Source organism: Eupeodes corollae, chromosome 3 (assembly GCF_945859685.1).
Source record: "Eupeodes corollae chromosome 3, idEupCoro1.1, whole genome shotgun sequence".
Classification (NCBI taxonomy): Eukaryota; Metazoa; Arthropoda; class Insecta; order Diptera; family Syrphidae; genus Eupeodes; species Eupeodes corollae.
This window is the reverse complement of record NC_079149.1, coordinates 23,753,484-23,777,915: the sequence shown is the minus strand read 5'-3', so window position 1 is coordinate 23,777,915 and position 24,432 is coordinate 23,753,484. Positions and strand designations below refer to the sequence as shown.

The 24,432-nt window shown below is 33.4% G+C and overlaps 1 protein-coding gene, 1 long non-coding RNA gene and 1 other non-coding gene across 3 annotated transcripts; 2 read left to right on the top strand and 1 right to left on the bottom strand.

The window, feature by feature from the left end:
* Positions 1–5,986: 5,986 nt before the first annotated feature.
* Positions 5,987–13,200, bottom strand: LOC129951265 (uncharacterized). The gene is made up of 2 exons (XR_008782161.1): positions 12,899–13,200; positions 5,987–6,179 (listed from the first exon to the last, which is right to left on the bottom strand). It is a non-coding gene; the product is annotated as an uncharacterized LOC129951265 (long non-coding RNA).
* Positions 13,201–13,622: 422 nt separating this feature from the next.
* Positions 13,623–22,507, top strand: LOC129950376 (uncharacterized). Its single transcript, XM_056062318.1, has 5 exons — positions 13,623–13,782; positions 14,948–15,335; positions 21,718–22,044; positions 22,093–22,340; positions 22,402–22,507. The coding sequence occupies exons 2-5, from the start codon at positions 14,954–14,956 to the stop codon at positions 22,414–22,416; spliced, it is 972 nt and encodes a 323-aa protein (XP_055918293.1). The 5' UTR covers positions 13,623–13,782; positions 14,948–14,953; the 3' UTR covers positions 22,417–22,507.
* On the top strand, positions 21,403–21,474 carry Trnah-gug (transfer RNA histidin (anticodon GUG)). The gene has a single exon. It is a non-coding gene; the product is annotated as a tRNA-His (tRNA).
* Positions 22,508–24,432: the final 1,925 nt, after the last annotated feature.

Sequence of the window (24,432 nt, the reverse complement as noted above, 5' to 3'; positions counted from 1 at the left end):
CGCCTATACATTACTCCAAAGATGGAATGCAAATGCATAATTTCGTAATTCATAAGCATAGAAAACTGACTCAATGTAGAAAAGCCCAAAATTCTATCTCATCAATTATAAGGTCGATATAAAACTATTAAAAAAAAAACAAAAGTTTGAACATATTTTATGAAACAAGATATAAACAAAATTTCAAGTTTCTCAATAATTGTTATTTCTTTGTATTTATATTAATTTAGTTATTTTCTTTTTCTTTTATAAATGTTGACCTTGACTGTTGAATTTTTAAACAACTGGATTAGTTGAATTTATTAAAACTATATCAAACATAAATATAAGTAGCAATTTATCTTAATGTTTTCTGAGAAAATCTATAATTGGTAGCCGTAAATATGTTAATTTGTTAACAATATCGTTCATATTTTGACCGCGCTAGATTACAATTTTTGGTTAAATTTATTTATGTTTTTTTTGTGAGTGAACTCATACTTACCGGTTTTGTAGGATTTTTTATTTTCATTATCAATATGACAGTCAAAATGTTGACAGACTATAAGTTAAAGATAGTGGACAGCTGGCGTACGACAAATATTCAATAGTATAGGTCTAACTAGAAATCTATAGAGAATTAAACACTCATTTTTAGCTTCTTTAATAAATAAAATTTGCATTGTTAGTTGGTTAAGAAAAGAACCCTAATATGCTTTAAGAAATAAAACTTCATCTACAAAAAAAAGAGGCTGGGATGCGACCCACACTAATAACTTCCCATCCAGTCTGTCGATTTGTCTTGCTTAAGAGTTTGTGGGTTTTCATGTTTTGTTAAAAAAGTTGTCAGTGGAATTATTCTTCAAAGTTTCAAATTACCAACAATATTTTTCATATCAACAATAGTTTAGTTTGAAAATCTTGTTTTATTTAAATAGATTTTTAGTGGAAATCGATTTTGTACTAATTTTAGTATAATTTCTTAAATTTTTACAAATTGCATAAATGAAAGTAATTTAAGAAATATCAAGAACCGAACATCAATTTTTACCAAATTTGCGTACTATTTGTTGTAGATTAGCCTGATATGCGCGCACGCCCCCACAGAAGAGAAAGACGACAACACCAAAGATATGTTTTTCGAGCTCTTAGACAAAACATATGAGCAGTGCCCTAGCTACGATATTAAAATAGTCCTGGGCGATTTTAATGCCAAGCTAGGAAGGGAAGACATCTTTGGTGGAATAATCGGGAAGAACAGCCTGCACGACAACACTTCCGACAATGGATTCAGGCCCATCGATTTTGCTGCGGGGCGAAACGTCATGGTAGCCAGTACGCGTTTTCCACACCTCAACATCCACAAAGGAACTTGGACTTCTCCAGATCAATCTACCGTCAACCAGATTGACCATATTGCGATCGACGCCAGACACGCTTCCAGCATCATGGATGTACGAACTTTCCGAGGAGCTAACATCGACTCGGACCACTACCTCGTTGTAGCCAAGGTAGCACTTCGGATTTCCAGACCCAAGGCCCATGGGAGAAGATACAACGTCGAACGGCTACAATCGCCAGAGATCGCCAAATCCTTTTCCGACCGAGTTACAAGTAACCTCTCTCGAAGTTCTCTGCCGCCAACACAATGTATCGAAAACCAGTGGCAACATTGCCAAGATGCAATCAGAGAAGCCGCCTCTGATGTGCTAGGTTTCAAACAGCCACCAACAAGGAACCCCTGGTTTGATGAGGAATGTCGGCGGGCAAATGCAGTCAAACAACAGGCACGCAAAGCGGCGCTGCATAAAAGGACGAGAGCTGCTCGTGAGCTCTATGAACAGAAGAGGCGAGAGGAACGCCGACTTCTCAGAAGGAAAAAGAGAGGGCATGAGAAGCGTGCGGTCGAAGATGTTGAGAGGTATAAAAGCAGGAATGAGGTTCGAAAGTTTTATGAACAAGTGAAACGAAATTCACAGGTACATAAACCTAGAACCGAAGGCTGCAAAGACGAAAGTGGAAACATCATAGTGGAACCGCAGTCAATGCTGAGGATATGGAAGGACCACTTTGCAGACTGTATAACGGCGATGAAGAACTGAATTCCGCTGTCAGGCAGGATGACCCATTCGATATAGACGTCGAAAGCCAACAATCCCGTCCTCCCGACTTAGACGAAGTAAAGATTGCCATATCTAAGTTGAAGTCTAATAAAGCCGCTGGATCAGATGGCTTGAATGCTGAGTTCTTTAAAGCAGCTGGGGATAAGCTGGTTAGGAGCATGCTCCAACTTATCTGTAAGATATGGTCGGAAGAAAACATGCCCGATGAATGGAACCTCAGTATTGTTTGCCCGATCCTGAAAAAAGGAGACCCTCTAAACTTCACCAACTATAGAGGAATAAGTCTACTTAACAACGCCTATAAAATCTTCTCTGCCGAAATATGTGAACGTCTAAAGCCCATCATCAACAAACTGATAGGTCCTTATCAATGTGGTTTTAGACCAGGAAAGTCCACAGTTGATCAAATATTTACATTACGGCAGATCCTAGAAAAAACTCATGAACACCAAATCGACACCCACCATCTTTTCATCGATTTCAAGGCCGCAGATGACAGCACCTACAGGGACGAGCTGTATAGATCCATGTCTAGTTTTGGCATCCCTGCCAAACTCATCCGTTTGTGCAGGATGACCATGGAGAATTCACTCTGCTCCATAAAGGTTGGAAACTTAACAGAACCTTTTGATGTCAAAAAAGGCTTTGGACAAGTGCAGAGCTCACACGTCAACACTAGAGGCACTATCTTTCAAAAGTCTGTCCAATTACTGGCATATGCTGATGACATTGACATAATCGGAAGAACTCAGCGTGATGTCAATGGGGCTTTTGTGAGTATTGAGGCAGAAGCGGCAAAAATGGGTTTAACGGTTAATGAGGGCAAAACAAAGTACATGCTGTCGTCTAGAAAGGACATACAACACCGACGTTTTGGTCAAAACGTCACAATCGACAGACGTAACTTTGAGGTAGTCAAAGACTTTGTCTATCTAGGCTCCGCTGTAAACGCAAAAAACAACACCAGCGCTGGACTAAGAAAGCAATTGAGTGGTAAAGTCCTCTCTCGAGGGACCAAAGTGTTGCTATATAACACCCTTATCATCCCCGTCCTGCTATACGGTGCAGAAGCATGGACCATGACAAAAGCGGATGAAAGCTCCTTGGGTCGCTTCGAGAGAAAAGTTCTTCGTGTGATCTACGGTCCCGTATGCATCGAAGGGGAGTGGAGGAGAAGATGGAACGACGAACTGTACGGGCTGTACAGCGACGTAGACTTAGCCAGAAGAGTAAAAGTCCAACGACTAAGATGGCTGGGTCATGTAGAGCGCATGGAAACCAATGCTCCGGCCCGGAAAGTCTTCGAATCCGCACCCACAGGACAACGCAGTAGAGGAAGAACGCGGACCAGGTGGCGCGCACAAGTGGAAGGTGACCTCACCCAACTTGGGACCGAGCTAGATGGAGAAGTTTGTTGGGTGAGGCCCTAGTTCACACAGGACTGTAGCGCCACCTTAAGTAAGTATTTGTTGTAGATTTTATATTCTTATGAAAAAACGGACTGTTGAATTTTTATAAAAAAAATCTTCTAATTATCAAAAACAATATTTTCTGTGAAATGAAAAAAAGTTTGAAGACAGTGTTTTTAATTTTTGAAAAGCTATTTAACTCGAAAGTTTTTATTTTTTGTAAAAAAACTGTTAATTCGCTTTTTCTCAAAATTTTACTGAATGTTGAAAAAAGATAATATCTCAAAGTTTTGAAAAGATATTTGAGTCGAAATTCAATATTTACCAACTTTTGTTAAATTTTCTTTTGAGTTTTTATTTTTTATAAAAAAAATGTCAATTTGATTATTCTAACATTTATTTTTCTTTGTTTAAAAGATGAAATCGTTTTTTATCCGTAAAATTTTCAAGGTGACAAAATTTGTTTCAGTTTTTTCGATTTATAAAAAAAAACTTTAATTGGATTATTTGCAAAAAAAAATACTGGTTTGGTGCCACGTTACAATATATAATATAAAATTTAATTCAAGTCTCTAGCATGATCGGTTCGTGAGATATTTAGGGTTAACCAAAATTTTCACCTTTTTTGTAAACTGATATGGTAAAAAAAACAATCACGCAATTTTCTTGAGAGCCCTTTCCGCATCTTTCTGCTTTATTATCTGCATAACAAAATTTATTTGAAGTAGATATCTCTTCTGGATTTTGAGCTATGGACGACGAAAAAACGTGGCGAACATACATACGAACGTACACATGCAGGCACAGACATCTTTCTAAAAATCTTTTATTTCGACTCTAGAGACCTTGAAACGTCGAGAAATGTCAGCATTTTCAGTACGACAAATTAGACCCATTACAACAACTTCCTGTAGGAAGTTAACAAAGGAGAGAAGACGACAGCTTCAAAATACCGGCTTTTTAAAATTAAATCTTTTATTAGATAACCAATATTTATCTGGACAAATTTGTTCAAGTAATAACCAAACCTTTTTTACGTATTCCTTTTTTTCGGAGAAAGGGGGGTTTATGGTTTTTAATATATAGCAGTGGGCAAAGTGCATGAACACCTTAATCTTTCGAGGAAAGAAAAATAAATAATTTCCTTGAATTCACGTTTAATAAAAAAAAAGCACGTTACGCCTTGTTGTTTACCTTTATATCCATTGAGACTATACGACTTAAAGCCTTGAGGTTAAAGATCAAGTTAGTTAAACAGAAAAACTTCATTATATTCAATGCGCCCGCCCTTGTGTTACAAAAACAATCTTCAAAACAAAAACATCAACCACCTAAAAAGACTTGAATTTTCATTAATATGCATTCACTTCATATAATATTCAATATTCATACGTAATTCAATTAATTCACTCTCGATCTCACTTAAAAATCTCCTTAAAAAACATTCAATTTCATCTGCATTTCACATTTTTAATGTGCAATAAAACATATTACTTAAGATGCTCGATTACAAAACAAAAACGTCGATTTGCATATTATATGCAAAAATAAAATAAAACATTAATAATATGAAATTTAATTCAGCTTAAAATGAAGACGACGACGACGGACGAAGCGCGAGCGCATAATATTCGAAATGAATAAAAGACTCCCACTTTCTATAAACAGAGGTTTGCAGATTTTTACTTACCACGATGACGATGGAAAATTATTATACGATTCTATAAATATTGTCATTTGTTGCATCGATGCGTGGCGAAGATTAACAAAGGTAAAGCACTCCAAAGTACACGCAAGTTGTTATGCGAATTAAAATCAATGCGTGTTTGGTTCCGTTCCGTATGCCCCTTTATATGAAATATGAACTCAACCAAAGCGGCTTTTGGCCTAAAAGTCATGACATCCATTAAATATAGATATGTTCGTAAACGCTGGAGGTTTGGTATATAATTTGGGGACAATTTAACATACAATTCAAGAGAAGAGGGACATTCAACTGCATATATAACAGTTAAAGTACTTACGAAAATATTAAAGAAAAGAAATTTATTGATTGTTGACAGACAAAAATTACTTCTCAGGAAATTAATACAAAAATAAAGATTAATTTCTTCACTTATGTGTTTGCCGGGTGGTAAAACAAAAAGATATGGTTTGATCGTTTGAATACTTAATTTTGGTTTGAACATGTCATGAATTTATGTTCCAAAAAAGGTTGCATAGTGTAATTAAAAGTCAAGCAGCTGATAGACAGTTTATAAATTCATAGTTCGTTCTTAGGATATTTCAAGGTTAGAGAGCTACGAGATACGAGGAAGGAAATTATAGTAAGGTACTTGAAGAAAAGTAAATCTTATTTTGTATTTACGAATTGGATAAATGCACATGACTCAAGCTTGAATCTTTTTAAAGAGCAATGTAAATGTAGAAGTCTTATGATTTGTTTATAATGTGTTCAAGTTCAAAGTTCTTAGCTCAAGCCGTATCAAGTGATTCGTCATTTGTTTTGTACATTTATTGTAAATAATAACAAAAATTAAATCACTCAATATTCTTTTGATGTCCAAATGCAAATGTTATTCAACCTTAATTGAAAATCCTCTTTGTGATTTTAGGATTTTAAAAGTTCCTTTTAACAGTCAATCACTTTTGGCAAAATATTAAGTCCCTGGAAGAAGAAAGTAAAATTAAAAAATAAAGAAAAAGTAATCAGAACATCATTAACAACGTTGGTGTGTGGTGACGTATTTGGATTTTGAAAAAATTAAGTATTGATTTTCAATGTTTGATATGTAGAAGTACATTATGATGAGATGCGGTTAAAGGTGAAGTGATTAGTAAAGATAGATGTGAAGGTTTGTTATTTTTTGTTAATTATATATATTTATGAATGATTATTTAAACAAATCGTGACTTTAGTATTGAACTATAGATGTTTAAACAAAAATACTAAGAAATGTAATCAAAGGTCCACAATCACTCTCTGATGATTTGATTTTAATTAGTAATTAGTAATTTGTTTTGTTTTCTTTAACAATAATGTTAAATATGTTGTTGTTTGGTTTTAGTTTTTTTATTAAACTTAAAAATAAAGGCTTCAATTTAAGGCCATCTTCTCATGGTGATTGTGATTTTTTAAGTTTTAAGTATAAGCTAAAATTTCAACTTTCTTAGTTAAATTGACGTAAAGGCATAAATTTAAATTTATGGAAAGATCACTTCTCCAAATTATATAACGGCGATGACGAACCGATTTTTCTTCTGTAAAGGAGATAGAACCAATCAACCTCGGCGACGCAGATCAACAATTCCGCCTACCCGACCTTGACGAAGTGAAGATAGCTATATCTAAACTTAAGTCAAACAAAGCTGCTGGAGCTGACGGCATCGCTGCCGAACTCCAGTCTCCTTAACATTGCGTATAAAATCCTCCCTGCCGTATTATGTGAACGTCTAAAGCCATTCGTCAACAACCTGATTGGTCCTTATCAGTGTGGCTTCAGACCAGGAAAGTCCACTTTCGACTTCACACTACGGCAGATCTTGGAAAAAACTCAGGAGCTTCAAATCGATAGCCACCGTCTCTTTATCGATTTAAAAGCCGCGTATGACAGAAGAGCTCTACCGAGCAATTTCTAGTTCTGGCATCCCTGTCAAACTTATCCGTTTGTGGAGAATGACGATGGAGAATGCACGCAGCTCTATCAAGGTCGGAAAAGATCTCCACGATGCATTTGATGTCAAAAAAGGTTTTAGACAAGGCGATGCACTGTCATGCGACTTCTTCAACATCGTTCTGGAAAGAATTGTGCAAAACTCAACCGTCAACACTAGAGGCACAATCTTCCAAAGGTCCATCCAATTACTCGGATACGCAGATGATATTGACATAATTGGAAGATCAAAGCGTGATGTCAGTGGAGCGTTTTTGAGCATTGCGACGGAAGCGAAGAAGATGGGTTTATTGGTCAATGAGGGCAAGACCAAGTATATGCTGTCATCAAAAAAGGACACTGAACGACGACGTCTTGAGGTAGTTAAGGACCTTGTCTACCTAGGCACCGCTATTAATGCAGACAACGCCACCAGCGCTGAAATCAAACGAAAAATAACTCTTTCAAATCGCTGCTTCTTTGGACTTAGAAGGCAATTGAGAAGTAAAGTCCTCTCTCGAGCATGTGGCCTGGACCCTGTCAAAGAAAGATGAGAACGTCTTAGGATGCTTCGAGAGAAAAATTCTTGGGGTGATTTTTGGTCCCGTACGCATAGATGGAGAATGGAGGAGAAGATATAACGACGAACTGTACGGGCTGTACAGCGACACTGACCTAGTTAGCAGAATTAAAGTCCAACGGCTTAGATGGCTAGGTCATGTAGAGCGGATGGACATCAACGCTCCAGCCCGGGAGGTCTTCGAATCCAATCCCAAGGGACGGTGCAGTAGAGGAAGACCGCGACTCAGGTGGCGCACCTAGGTGGGAGAGGACCTCAACCAACTTGGCGTGCAAAACTGGAGACAGCTAGCTAGGGACCGAGCTGGCTGGAGACGCTTGTTTTTTTGAGGCCCAGGTCTGCCCCGGACTGTAGCGCCACCTTAAGTAAGTAAGTATGTAAGTAAAGGCATAAATTATGCTTACATTTCTTGCACATAAAAGGAATTGTTTTGAAAATATTGTCACAAGATTGCCCTTACAAAAATAATTTATTTTTTATTCTTATAAATAAATCCAATTTACATAAATTCTCATTCCTCTCAGAAAAATGAATCAATCATAAATTATTGTAATGAGTCCGATTTATCGAATTGAAAGTTTTGACATTCCTCGACGTTTTAAGGTCCCTAGAGTCGAAATAAAAGATTTTTAGAAAGCATACGTTTGCGACGTTTTTTTCGTCGCCCAAAGATCAAGAACCAGAAGAAATATCGACTTCAAATAAATTTTGTTATGTAGATAATAATGCAGAAAGGGTTATCAAGAAAATTTCTTGGGTGGTTTTTTTACCATAGCAGTTTAAAAAACGGTGAACATTTTGGTTAACCTTAAATATCTTACGAACCAATGACGCTAGAGACTTGAATTAAATTTTATATTATTATTATTATTATTATTATTATTATTATTATTATTATTATCATCTTTATTTTTTCATTTCAAAAATTTACAAACTTAAAACTTAAGATTACAAGCATGGCCCATGGGCCGTCTGCCGGTATATTTTTATAAACTAAAAATTTTGTGAGAGAAAGAACAAACATTTGGTTATATAAAGAAAATAGCAATTGAAAACAGAAAAAGAATAATGCCAGAGGGAAAAAAATATTCGTTATAATGGTGTAGCTAATTTAATAGATACATAAATGTATAAAAAATATAAACAAAATCTGATTCGGGCTTTTAGTTTAGCTAAAACAAAATTATTAATTGTGTTAAACAATTGATTCGAATGTTCTAAGGGCTTTTAGTTTGGCTAAAACAAAAGAAAGGTTACATAGATCATAAAGAATTTGCAATTTCAAATGCGTTTTGGGCTTTTAGTTGGCGAAAACGAAAAAAAAGCAAGATATCTCAAGGAATTTAATGATTAGCAATTTTTCAAAGGTGATTTAGGCTTTTAGTTTAGCTAAAACAAAATTGTAATAGAATTATTATTCTAGTATATATTAATGTACATGTTTCTATATGAAACTGAATCTAATAAAAACTGAATGAGTAGACGCCAACCGTTATCTCCATTCAGAACACCTAGACATTCTTCAAGTCACAGAAAACTCTTGTTAAAATAAAGCCGACGAATTTCCTGCAAGATTGGGCACAATGCAACAAAGTGGAAAATGTTTACAACTTGATTAAGGTTGCACGAAGTGCAGTTTGGGTTCTTACCAGTTCTGTGCGGTCTGAAATTAAGCTCTAACATCTCCGTGCGTGCTTTAAATATGATGCTCATTTCCATTACAGTAAATTTATCACTAAAGTAATTAGAAGACCCGAGTCTAAGGTTAAGTTTACTGTAAATTGATCATCAATGGTAGATATACAGTCGTAGAGAGCGGTTCTCCACGTATCTAAACTATCAACAGATAGAGACAGAGTAAAGTTGTGTGCCGAGGCCAAATCATACCAGTCTTTAAATGAAGTATACCGGCAACTAAAACACACTGATAGGACTCTCTTTTGCAAATTGTTGGCCGGCCTTTGCATTACCCTCAATATATAACCAGCGTTTTCTTTTAAATTCATAATAAATATTGGAGCAAGTCCCGATTCGATATGTATAGCATAATTGGGCGTGTTAGTTGGGAGTCTAAAGATACTCTTGAAAAAATATCTTTGGACAGATTCGATATCTTCTATTTGATTGTACCCATAGATTTGGTTGCCATAACACAAACAGCTTTTGATAGTTGCTTCAAACACTTTGAATTTAGACGTAGGATCAACAAGTATTATCTTTTATGTGAACACCAAAATTGAGGTTATGAGTTAATGTGTAGCCTAAATATTTAAATTATTTCACCACTTCTAAGTTGGAACTATTGAGGGTCCAATTGCGGTCGGTTCTAATGCTACGATGTTGGGACCTAAAGACCATATTCTTCGACTTTGAGGTGTTTATTTGGAGATACCATAGATCACAAAATTGTTTTAATTTGTTTATTTGAAGCTGAATTGATTATGTGATAATATAATGTGATAGAAAACCAGTATATTGTTGGAAAAAATTCAAAAATGAAAAAAAAATGGGTCACAACAATTTTGTGTAGAGAAAAATATTGTTTTCAACATCTGGTAAAATTTAAAGAAAAATCTAACTGTCAGTTTTATTTAAACAAAATAAAAACCTAAAAAAAACAGTACTCAAAGTTGGTAAAAATTGAATTTCGACTTAAATATCTTTTCAAAACTTTCAGGTATTGGCTTTAAACTGCTCTTTACTTTTAAAAATATTGAGTTAACAGTTTTTTTTACAACAAAACTAAAAACCTAAAAAAAATTAACAAAAGTTGGTAAAAATTTTCTATCGACTCAAATAGTTTTTCAAAAATTAAATATATTGTCTTCAAACTTTTTTATTTCACAAAAAATATTGTTTCGATATAAAGGATTTTTCATTGCGTATTGAACGTATTTATGAATCCACGTTGGTAATATACAATTTTATAAATTGTTTTGTATGCTTGAGTCATTTGAAAACATTACAAATTATACGTTGTGAAAAAAATGATATTAATTTAGTTAAATATTTAGTTCATTATTTATTATTTTCCAAAAATTTATATTTAATTACTTATTTTTCCATAAGTCTAGATTTAGTACCTAGCAATACTTTCATGGTGATGTACGCATACATATCCTTCTATGAGAAATTGAAATAGTCTCCATAATATTAAAAACGCGTAAATGTTAAATTTGTCTCTAAGGCTTATCAAAACCCCAGATTTATTTTCAAAACACTACAAAAACACAGATTTATTAGTTAACACAAAAAGGGAATAGATTCCATCCCAGAATTTTATTTTTATATATCGTCGTCGTTCTATGGAAACTCCCTTAGTCCATTTTCCCCAAAAATGAAATAAATACACTAAGTTCATGTAAATGACAAAATCTTTATTTTTTCAAAACTCCTTAAGCTTAACAATGCACCATTTTTAAATTATAAAGAATTAAAACTCCCAAAATCTATTAATTTGCATGTTGATTTCAAACTTTTAATGCAAATATCTCAAAACACAAAAAATGGACTTAGGGAGTTTTAATTGAACGACGATATATAGATCTATTTATCATATTAAGATATCACTTGCACAATTAATTTGTGTTTTAAAACAATTCAGTGATGTCAAAATATGCTTCTGTTAAATCTAACTCATTTTTGCATAAAGTTCCCAATAGTTCGCAATCTGAGAAGTAATATCGATTTAATAGACCAATACATTTGGGGGTCTAGGATATTAGAACTCGGTTAAGCATCTTTCAAAAGCCTAATCCTTAATTTCATTCAGGTTTTGGATTAAATTTCAAACCACAAGTACACAAAAGAGACTGCTATGTGACCTACACTGATAACTTTCCATCCCGTCTGGCGATTTGCCTTGCTTAAAAGTTTGTAGGTTTTCGTGTTAGGTTAAAAAAGTTGTCAGTTGAATTATTCTTACAAATTTTTAAATTGCCAACAATATTTTTCACATAAAGAAATAGTTTAGTTTGAAAATCTGGTTTTGTTAAATGGATTTTTAGTCGAAAACAAATTTTTACCAAGTTTTAGTAATGTTTGTTTTTAGGTTTTTATTTTTTTTTATGAAAAAAACTGTCAATTTGATTTTTCTTCATATTTTACCAGATGTTAAAAACGTTATTTTCGTTGCGTAAAATTGTTTTGGGGATAAAATCAGTTTTTATTCGTAAAATTTTCCAGGTGACAAAAATTTTTGTTTTCAGTTTTTTCGATTTTCAAAAAAACCGTTTATTAGATTTTTGTGAAAAATACACTGTTTTGTATCACTGATTTATAATTTTGACCAAGTTGATGTTTATGTTTGATTTGAGAACAATTAAGTGGTGATTCTCATCGGCTTTGTTGATCTTTTTGATGATTAAATGAAAACAATTTTCATCTGATTTTTGTATCACGTTACAATATCTTATATAATTAATTTAAGTCTCTAGCATCATTGGTTCATGAGATATTTCGAGTCAGCCAAAATGTGCACCTTTTTTTTAAACTGCTATGGTAAGAAAAGGACGAACCAACGTACGTACACACGCACTCACAGACATCTTTCTAAAAATCTTTTATTTTGTGTCTAGGGACCTTGAAACGTCGAAAAGGTCAAAATTTTCAATTTGACAAATCGGACCACATGCATGTAAATCCATTAAACTTTTTAATTTTTGTGCGCTTAATTTAACAAAGAAAGGATTAGAGGACATTATACATCTTAGAGTTTATAAGACCACGAGCGGGAATAGTCAACATTCCTATGCACAACATGACCAGATAGAAGTGTAGATAAATTTGTTATAGAAGACAAAATTTTGGAAGAATACTTATAATACGTATTTATAATCGAAATAAAAATGTAATCGGTTTTCTTTTAAAACTTAAAATAACAAAACTCAGATTTTCTTGTTAGGGAATACGACAGGTCGTTAAGGATTGCCAAATATTTCAAATTTACTCATAATAATAAGAATAAAATAATTCGTTTAAGAACCGTTTCTTTTTTAAGTAAACTAAATATTAATCTGGTTTAAGTGAAATTAAAGTTTTTGAACATTTTTTGAAAAATTATTCTGTACTATGAGTCCGCAAAAATTATTGTAAGGTTAAGAATAGTTTAATTTCTATCCATATCCGTAATAAAATGAGCTGATGTTCACTTACCAGATGTAATGTTTTTTTCCACTCTGTTATATTTACATAAAATATTATTCTTACTTCAGAAAAATACACAAAATTTAAATAATATACGTCGAACATGTAGTTTTTCTTCGAATTGCTACCATTCGTGACCAATCACAAATTACATTTTACAGCTTCAATAATCATATCAATTTGCAAATAAACAAAAAATCAACCATAAAAATTCAACATTCATCAGTAATTAACAACCAATTGAATCTTTTAATGCTATTTCTCAGAATTACTTTTATTTTTCAAAACAGTAAGAACTTAAAAAAAAATCCCTTTACCCTTCAAATAATCCGTCTGCTTACCCTTTCATCTTCACTCTGTTTGTCATACTGAACTATATTTGTGTGATTAAATATACAAAGCTAATTAAGACGTTAGGTCCATAGAGCTTAAACAAAATACATTACCACTAATAAAGAGAGTAAGACTAAGATGATAATATGATGATGCAGGTAACAATTATTTAAATGATTATAATGAATGGAAATATACGCCAGCACAGTGAGAATGAAATTAAACAAAAACATCAATATTAAGTGTCTTAGTCTTATGCTGAATAATAAGACTAAATAAAAAAAAACACAAATCTTAAGCTCCCAAACAAACATAAGACAAACATGTATCAAAAAGGGGGCTTTCCAACAACTATGAATATGTGAGCGGCTTGTTGTACGGTTTGCGGCAACAAACAACAGCGTCACCACATCTCTGCGTTACTCTTTGGAAAAGTTTTCACTATAAAAGCACACTGCCGGCAGCGTCTTAACAACAGTCTGTTTATCGATACTCGATAGCAAACACATACCGTTAATTTAGCTCCTTCCTTTTTTAATCAAAAAGTGATTTTAGATTTGGTGAGTTAATTTTTCAATTTTATTTGTGACTTTTTTTTGGATCGTTTGCGTAAACGAATCGTAACAAGAAAATCAAGTTCGTTGCTCAACTCTTTTGTTTTGCTTTTTTAATTGAACATAAAATGAAAATGAAAATCGATTTTTAAGTGAATTAAATACGTTTTTTTTGTTGTTGTTTTTTACTAAATTTAAGTGAAACTGGGTGAAGTGTGAAATATATACATATATGACATAAGGAATATAAAAATCAGTATCAATAAAATACTGTGAGATTCATTTCACGTTTCCAAGGAAAATTTATACAAACAAAAAAATAAAAAATAAATATATGTCTCTATTTGTTGTTGTTGTTTGCCAAGAAACTTTTAAAATTATTGCACTTGACTTGATTGCATATGCATTCACACTTTGATTATACAGTTGTATATAGTTATTATTTATTTTTCAATCATGCAACATGTTATTGCTTATAGTTTTGTTCTAATTGCCAGGAAATGCACCGACATTGCCTTCAGTATCGTTACACGAGCGGTTTTTAATATTTATGTGTTATGTGATTAGAGTGTAAAGTAAAGAGTTAATTTTGATTTTTTTTTTTAAATTAAATGTTGCATATTAAAATAAATAGTAATGTAATTCAGAAAATTTCTAAGACATTTAATCAACAAATAGTTAAAAATTTTGTAGAATATATTCCTCCAAATTTAAAGATTGTCAAAATGAGTCATGAAGTTAAATAACAACTTTACATCCCAGTTTAAATATTTTTGGTTATTTTTGATGATTAGAAGTTGTCTAGAATATAAGCCAACTATTTTACAAAAAGTAAAAAAAAAAGAAAACTTCAAAACTATAAGCCTGTTGTAATCTCAATTAAAATTGTGCTTTTAAGAAATCCCGTGGACTAATAGGAAATTTCAATTCTTAAAAGTAGTAGTGTCATCTCTCAACCTTGTGGTACACCAACATTTTTCATTAAAATGCTATTAGAATATAACTAAAAATTTAAAAAATCTAAAACAAAAACAAATGTTTCTTTCACATCTCATTTTTGTCGCCAAGCGCTATTTCGCTTCTTATATGCAATATTGTATAATACCTTAACCTTTTTTCTCCTCAATATACTAATTTTCTGGTTTAATTTGTTTGTTTTTAATTTATTTAGATCACCATGAAGGTACTTATTGTTGCAATGTTGGCCCTCACCATCGCCATTGTCGCTGGCGAAGACAAATACACAACCAAATACGATAATATCGATATTGAGGAAATCTTGAAATCAGACCGATTGTTCAAGAACTATTTCAATTGTTTGATGGAATCTGGTAAATGCACCCCAGACGGTCGTGAATTGAAGCGAGTTCTTCCCGATGCATTGAAAACTGGTTGCAGCAAGTGCAGTGACAAACAACGTGCTGGAACTGAACGTGTACTTAAATTCATCATTGAAAATAAACCAGAACAATGGAAGGCCCTTCAAGAAAAATACGATCCCGATGGTGTTTACTTCAAGAAGTACGAAAACGAGGCTAAGCAACTTGGAGTTAAGGCTTAGATTTCTTTCTTTTTGCAAGATCTCTAAATTATCTTGTATGTGATAATATTTAGTTAAAAATTTAAAATAAAATAAAATAAAAATTAAAAAAAAAAAACAAATATAATACTACTTCTATACCCTCAAATCGAACAAATCAACAAAGAAAAAACAAAAATTAGGCTGAGTTGAAAAACGTTTACAAATTTTAGACAATTTAAAGAAGAGAATGAAAGATTAGAATATCCATGGTCTTCACTCTCTTCTTTAGTATAAGTTACAAAAAGAAAGAAAAATCCAAATTTAAATTAAGAGACAAATTCAAAATGTGCAAAAAACAGGGAAAAATAACTTAACGAAAGAAAAAAATAAATATAAACAAGTTTTTCATAATATTTGTATATAAAAAAACAATATTTGTTTTTATATTGTAAAGTTGTTGCATATATTCTTGCGCAACATCACGCAATGCTGCTTTCACTTCTTCTCAATATAAATTATCCTTCATCGTCGTCGTCACTGGTCGTCTTAAGTTTCTCAGCCAAATCTGTTAACATAATTTTTTAATTTTTTTTTCTTAAGTGTCAAAATTGTCAATTATTAATACGATATGGCAAATAAACCTCTCTTTAAGTCCATACCACAGTAGAAGATCGGGTGATTTTTATTTACACCTGATTGCGCTTCCGCCTGTGGCAATAAATTATATTGGCACATATCATAAGATTGTCTTGACTTGCTTAGCTTTGGAGCTTGAATGTTACTTTTGACATCCAATACAAAACGATATATGGTGAGACTTGAGTAACTATTCGTGATGTTGTGCTTGGTGCCATTGAGGTGTTCGATTTGACTAAAGAAAAAAGTTATGCAAGATAGCAGTTAGTTTGCCTTTGATTTTATTATTCGACATAAATTCAAAAACACAAATGTAAACCTAATAAAAACTTATCATTAATATGATAATCAGAAAGACAAAAAAAAACGCAATGACCATGGACTTGATCTTTTTTACCTACAAAGTTGTCAATTAAGCGAGAAGTTGGGTAATTAATTGTGATGTTTATTATGTGTTTACTGTTTCTTTTTGTTGTTGTTCTTTATTGACAGTAGAAGGTGGAGTTTAATATGATGGCGTGATTTTTGAATTCAAAACAAAAAATTTGAATAAAATTAACTTAAATTTCAGTTTTGAATTAATAATATTCTTTATATTTCAGGTATTATTACTTTCTTGTTTTGTTTTGTTTTCTTTTTTTTTTGTGGTTAAAGGTGGTTAAGGTAATAAATATCTTCTTGAGCCAGGTCAGTGACAAAAACACTAAAAACTTTTAACACTTTATTGACTTAACCAGGTATCAGATGACTTGTCATGATTATAAAAATTTTAAATCCGTCATTTGATTTTAAGTACATACTTAAAAATATCTACTTAGTACTTTAGAGTTTTTGAATAATTAATAGTTTAGTGTAAATAAGGTTCCATTTTTACAGTGTGTTTCGAAGTTAGACTTTAATAAACTTTGAAAATTTGTTTCTTAAAATGCATCTTTTTTTAGGATTTAGGATTTTTGCTAGATTATGTGTTTTAAATAATAAGTCTGTTCTCTCCTATTTTTGGAAAGTTACAAATTAAAAACTTTTTTTTTTGTTATTTATGAAATTTATGAACGTTCACTGTTTAACCATCTTAACCTTTGACAAATATATCAATGTCAAAACATTCAATAAAAGTGACACATGCATAGCCTTAACAATTAATCAAAATTTATGATTGCAACATTAATTAATTAATTATATAAATTAAAGATGGAACACTTTTTGACTATATAGATTTTTAAAAACTAGTGGTTATTCAAACACTACTATGTATATCCAAAAAACAAATGTAGAGTGTGGTTTTCTAAAAGGGCGTGGTTTCTTAGTTGAGCGTATGTTTTTTTTTGTAATAACCGAACACTAAAAGGGTTTTATATACCTTTAATATGCCAAAGGCACAGTGTGAGCATTAGGAAAAGAGGGAAGGGTTGGATAGGAGGTGTCGGTGTACATTGGTTTTAAATCTGAACTTTGCAAGACAGGGAAAGATATAGCGTGTCAAGGCGTTCCACATTCAAGTAGTACGCCTAAAAAATGAATCTCTGTACTTCATAGTACGGCTGAAGTTAGGCTCAAGGGTAAACTAATGGGCATTCCTAGAAGCACGAATATTACGGTTAAATTGTTTAAGAGGAGGAATGCAACTGGCTATTTCACTAGAGCATAGCCCGTTAAAATAACGGTAAAATAGGGTGAGGCAAGAAACCTTGCGTCGATGTTCGGGTGACGTAAACGAGTTCATAATGTTGATGTCACCAATCATTTTAACAGCTTTTCTTTGAATACTGTCCAAGTGGCTTGAATAAGTTACTGGAGCACGAGCTCACAGATGAGAGTTATAGTCAAGTTTCGGACGTATAAAGGTTTTGTAGATTGTAGCCAGATCAGACGGAGAGACAAATTTCTTGCAACGTCTCAAAAAACCAAGACATCTTGCGGTCGTTCCACAAAAGGTGGTTGCTGATGTACATTATAAGGATGTCAAGATTTTCCATTTCGTTGATGCAAGTTCCACTCATAGATAGGGGCAAAGAGGGTTTAAATTCCACACGATTTTTTATTGTACAATGCTGTATAGGTCGGAATTTAATGAGCTTATCATAGCTCATTGCAGTTCCACATCCGAAGAGGAGGGTTGTGAGTCTGGAAACGAATATGAAAAGCTAAGAGTCTATCGTAAGCGAAACAAGGTATTGGGTTAGAAGTAGCAGACAGGAGATCATTTATACAAATGAGGAAGAGTGTCGGACACAAAACGGAGCCCTGAGGCACACCAGCATTTATTTAATGAGTTTCAGACTTGAATTCGTCCAAAACAAATTGTATTGAACGGTTGGAAAGAACATTCATAATTCAACGAAGAAGAGATTCGTTGATACCGAAAGCACGCATTTTTGATAAGAGAGCAAGATGTCAGACTTTATCAAATACCTTTGAAATATCAAGTGCAATAATCTTACTTCCACTGTTCGGTGAGATGAATCATGAGATCACCAGTGGACCTATTGCTACGAAAGCCGTATTGCCGATCATTAAGAAGCTTCCGTTCTTCAAGATATTTCTTAAGCTGATAATTAATCAGCCTTTCCATGACCTTAGAAAGAAGGGACGTAAGTGCTATCGGTCGGTGATTTGTGGGAGAAGAAAATTCGCTTTTTTTTGGGATTGGCTTAATAAATGCAGTTTTCCAACAGATGGAAAATCTAACGCAGTGGTTTTTCTAGAATGGAAGAACAACTCTTCAGAATAAAAGTGGGGATACTATCTGGGCAAGCGGATTTGTGAAAGTTGAGATCTTTAAGAACTCTCGCCACAGTTCGAGTACGAAAAAAGATTGGTCCCATAGAATCATTTACGCATTTAAGAACTGGGGGTGTAATGACACCATCTGGAAAGGTGGAGTTTTCGCGAACTGCCTTGCAAATAAGTTGGCTTTATCAATAGATCTCGTGTCATTGACAACGAGCGTAGGAACCGAGGAAGAGGAAGAATTCCTCATATTTTTTACGAATTCTTACTGCCTTTGGGACATTGTAGTACTTTTCGCCGTAATTTTTGGTCATGTAAAAATTTGGTCCTTCGAATATAGGCGTTGCAGGCCTTCCTGGCTTGCTTAAACCTTTTCCGGTGTTCCTCAATTGCGTTGGCTTTAAAAGCTCACCTCTTTTTCCTTGATAACCTCTGCAGCTTGAATCGAACCATGACTTAACCTTGGGTTTAATACTTTTAACCCTATTCCAGATAAAGGTTTCCAGTCCCAGATGATTCATACTAGAAATCATATCCGCACTGGAGTCTACGTCACTACTGAGGAAGCCTACTGAGTTGGCTTTCTCGTACAGCCAAACAGTTCTCTTTGAAGCTCTTTCTTTAACTGGATTTATTTGACACAAGAAATCAGAAGATATGACACTGTGGTCCGATGTGCCTACACACTGATTGTGTATTTATCAGGATCAGTAGTGAGAAATAAGTTAAGTGTAGTTTCTTATACGTTAACATCTGATATACGAGTAGGCTCATTGACAAGCTGAGTAAGATGGTTAAACTCAGCAAAAATCTCAACACACATTCCTTCGGGTGTTGTCTGGCCCCAATGGCGTAGATACGAAGGTGAACATTGAAATTGCCCGTGATAACGATTTCAGTGTGAGGTGAGGATACAGGAAGACAATTCTCTGTATGGAGTCAGACAGAGCATTAAATTCTTGAGAAGTTGAAACTCTGTCCAGGTGGTTGATGAAAATGAGCACCACGTTTAAATAAATGGGTAAGGCAAGTCGCACCACTTTGTATTGGTTAATAACATGAATTAATTGACTATTTTTCAAAATGGACTTGAAATTCTAAAAAATTTAAATAAATTCTCATGTTGATGAAATTTAAGCCGGAATTTAAAAACAAATGATGGAAAACTTACAAAAATCTTTTGTGATCATAAAATGTTATTTATGTTTTTTTTTGTAGAAAATTTATATTTCTAGATGTTTTATAAAATAGCTTCTGTAACTTTTTTTACGAGAAAGCATTTAGAAGTTAAAGTTTTTTCAAAAACAAAAAACTTCATCGGTCCATATCAGTGTGACTTAACACAGGAAAGTCCACCATTGACCAAATATTTACATTACAGAAGATTTTAGAAAAAATCCAGGAACTTCAAATTGATACCCACGATCTCTTTATAGAGTTTAAAGCCACTTACAGGGAAGAGCTTTATAGAGCAATGTCTAGTTTTGGCATCCGTGCGAAAATTGTCTGTTTGTGCAAAATGATGATGGAGAATGTACGCTGCTCTATCAAGGTTCGAAAAGATCTTACCGATGCATTTGATATGAAAAAAGATTTTGACAAGATGATGCATTGTCATGTGACTTCCTCTTCTCGGTTCTCATTTATGGTGCTGAGGCTTGGACCCTGATGCTTCCAGAGAAAAATCCTTCGGGTGATTTTTGGTTTGATGGCGAGTGGGGGAGACGATAAAACGAGAAACTGTACAGCGACACTGACCTGATAAAGAATAAAAGCCAAGTGTCTTAGATGGCCGGGTCATGTAAAGCAAACGAATATCAACGCGCCAGCCCGAAAGGTTTTTAATTCCGATCCCGTGGAACGGCAGAGGAAGAGCGATACTCAGGAAGACCGTGACTTAGGTGGCGCACGCAGGTGGGAGATGACCTCAAAGAAATTTTTGTGCAAAACTGGAGACAGCCGACTTGTTACCAAGCTGGCTGAAGACGCAGGTTAATTGAGGCCCAGGTCCGCCTCAGTCGGCAGCGCCACCTCAGGTGAGAAAGTGGTTTGAAATAATGTAAATGTTAAAGAGCAAAATTATTATTGTGAGGAAATGTAGAAATTTCTATTTCTCCGTAATTGTGCATTACATAAACATTTTATCTAAACAATTCTTATATTCTACACTATGTTTATTTTTAGAACTTTACATTCTATGTTTTTATTTATTCTTTTTTGAAAATATACATTAATCATCATTGTTTGAAACAAAATAAAAGAAAACAACGAGAATATCTTATGTTATTTCCACTGACAAAAATAATTGAATCCACTGCTTCAGATTCAATTACTTGCCGTATTTTTATTACACAGCACTTCTTAAAAAAATCAAACAATTTTCATTGTTCCGGATTTAAATTTCGAATGATAAACAAGAAATAGAAAAAAACTAACCTTTGGGTCAATTTTAGTTTATGGACCATTTGATTTGCCAACTTTTACCAACATGACTCAATTATTCATGTACCGCACATGCTACCAACTACAGCTTTAATTCAAGTCATGCTCTGAGAGTACAGCCAAATAAAATTAAAATCTTTTCATAGAAAAGAAATAGAGTAACAAAAAATCTAGTTCGACAACTTCTTGACCGCACTTCTTGCATTAGACGCACCGAACCACAACAAAAAAAACTTGCTCTAGTTTTGGTAGAAACAAATTGTGGTAACATGTGAATATTATAACAGCCTTCAACAGCCGTGATCGTCTAGTGGTTAGGACCCTACGTTGTGGCCGTAGTAACCCAGGTTCGAATCCTGGTCACGGCAGGAAGAAGGATTCACTTTTTTTGGAAGCACAACTTGCAATAGAAACAAATTAACAATAGAAATACGCATGAAAGTAGCAAGCTTGATTTAAAGGTTTTCTTGAACATAACATTTATCACGATTGTCATGTCAATAGAGAATTTATCTGCACACAATTTAACGTAATTAGACAATCATTTCATATTAGTTAAATTAATATTTCAATTTTCTATAATTCCAACAATGAACTGCGATTATCATAATTTAATGTCGCATGCTTTCCACCCCATATGACAAAAGTATATAAGAGGCTTTTAGATTCCATCACTGCTCTGAAAGTATCAATTTTTAAAAACGACGAAATGTTCAACCGAGTGATAATTTTTTGTCTGTTCCTGTTAACAGGACTTATTCAAGCCCATCCAACTCCAAATCCAGCTGCCGAAGCTACCACGGCTCGAGAAACTTACGATACAAAATTCGATAACATTGATATTGATGAAATTCTTGGGAGTGAACGTCTTCTCAAGAACTATGTCAATTGCTTAGCTCGCGAAGGTCCTTGTACAACCGATGGTAAAATGTTACAAGGTAGGTTAAAGTTCTTTGCTGGGACTTTATATATTTTTTTTGATTAAGCGATCACATCGCCATTTGAATATATTAGAAATACTCCCCGACGCGGTATCAACCGATTGCATGAAATGTACAGAGAAACAGAAGACGGGGTCGGAGAAGGTGACACATTACCTGATCGACAACAAACCACAAGATTGGGAACGCTTAGAAAAATTATACGATCCGCAAGGAAGCTATCGCAAAGCTTATTTGGAAGAGAAGGGCGAAGGGACAAAGGAATAAGAGAAATAAGTTTTACGGTAAGAAAGGTATTTACCAAATGAAATTGTTTGTCTCTTTTTGGAATAAAGATTAACATTTTGCCAACAGGAGAGTCTTTTGTAAACCAGCGAATTTCCATTTCCAAGCAGTGTCAACCGTTTTTAGTTAACTTTTATGAATTTGTGTATAAATAAAGAATTTTGCATTTAAATAATTAGCTGTGATTTTTCTAAAATTTTTCTTAGAAGGAAAATGTGGAGCCTATTTCGCAAGACAATCGTGAGTGAGAATGTCAAATTTTTCAGTGATTTGCATACATTTTAGTTTTGCTAAAAAAAAACAAAGAATAAGGTTCCAAGCAAGCGATTAGATTGAGGTAGTTTTAACCACTTTTTCGAGTCTTGAGTTCTTGGATTAAAGACATACAGTTAAAGGCATCAAATCACATAATCTTAGTGACAACCGATGTCCCAAAAACGCACAACTAAGCAGCCAAGAAACTTCGGACGCAATAAATCCCTAATTGTTCGTGTTTTATGTTTTGTTGTCCGATCTTGTTAAAAACCACTTATCTTCTTAGTCATGATATTCAATCTACTGCTTAAAAGGTATTGTACGTCGGGAAATCGATTAATATGGATATTCAGCAACACCTGTTTTGGCATTACCAATATTTTCGACTAAGCGTGTATTACGATAATCACAGGACTTTCGACATTAGTCACGAGTCAAATTTCTTCAAATTTCCTTACAATTTCGCCAACTGCTTGATAAGTTTTTACGCCTTGTTCGACTGTCAGGTCATTCGTTATCATAAATAATAAACATTCAACTAATATTATAACATTTTAAATGACAGCTTAATTGGACAGGTGTCCTGTCAATTTGAAACCGCGATATTAATGGCCCCACGTTATTTATGAAGCTAATATTCTATAAATGTGCGGTTTCAAATTTAAAAAAATGATGTTTAATTATTTAAATTTTAGATTGAATTATTAGACTTTCATTTGAACTTCCTGCTCGATTGGTCAAATTCAAAAAGTTGATATTTCAATGTCTCTAGAATTGAAATCCATTGTCTTAAGAGGGATGTCTGTGTGTGCTTCGAAAGTTTTCCTATTTCCTGACATTGAACTGAGATTTGAACAAAACAATTTATTGTTAAACCTGCTACAGCACTTGTGATTTCACTAGCCCATTATCATTAATATCTACAGCAAAGGAATGAAATTGTATACGCCTCCTTAGCGATCCCCAGCTTATATGGTTTTTACCTGACCATAACCAAAATGTTGTAAATATATATATATACGATGATGGGTTTGGTTTTTATTGTTATGGGCTATGGTGGTCACAGTGGCATTTTAAGTTTTAAAGTGTCAATTGACCAACTGTAACTTATTTGAAAATATTTATACATATCTTATAAGGAAGGAAGCGCATATAAAGCTTAGTAAGTTTCATTCTTTCGTCAACTTTTCTATTTTTCATTGCATATTTTTGAGCAGCATTTAAAACGCCTAACTTCCCTCAACTGTTTTAAGACACGATCAGTATTATTTTTTTCATCAACCATCAAAAAAAGCTTACAATTGCAAAGTTTGGTTTCTTAGCTTAAAGCTAAAACATGCATTAATGATTTAAGGAATTCCTACTAGTATCCGGACAGTGATACTGATATTATCCGTAAACTTAGCACTCGGTTTAAGATAAGTAGATAGGTAGGTAGATCACTTATAAACATGTAGTTTAATTAGAAAATTAGGTTAAGTTTCGAGACAGTTCAATTTAATATGAAATTTGTCTCTTTTCAACACCCATAAATACCTCAATATTAAGATGCCATTACTCTGGGAGCTAGCACTGTAGAGGCTTAGTAGTAGTTTTAGCAATTTTGAATTTCGTCAGAAAGTAGACTCTTACAATTTAGAAAAACATTGGTGTATTTTTATTTTTTGAGTTTGCATTCAATTTTTTCAAAAACTATTTACAAAATATTTTCAATTGAAATTTTGGGCTTGTGGCTTTCAAACCAGTATAGGAATTCTTTTAATTTTTTTTTGTATTTTATCAAAATCTTAAAACTATTTTAAAGCTAGACAAAAAATATCAAAAAAGTAGTGTAAATTTCAAAAA

Bases quoted from the DNA above. Each gene is read 5' to 3' on its own strand.
- LOC129950376 (XM_056062318.1), top strand. From the start codon at position 14,954: ATGAAGGTACTTATTGTTGCAATGTTGGCCCTCACCATCGCCATTGTC. The intron at 15,336-21,717 runs AGATTTCTTTCT...GATTATCATAAT, and splicing joins GCAACTTGGAGTTAAGGCTT to TTAATGTCGCATGCTTTCCA. The intron at 22,045-22,092 runs GTAGGTTAAAGT...TTTTTGATTAAG, and splicing joins CGATGGTAAAATGTTACAAG to CGATCACATCGCCATTTGAA.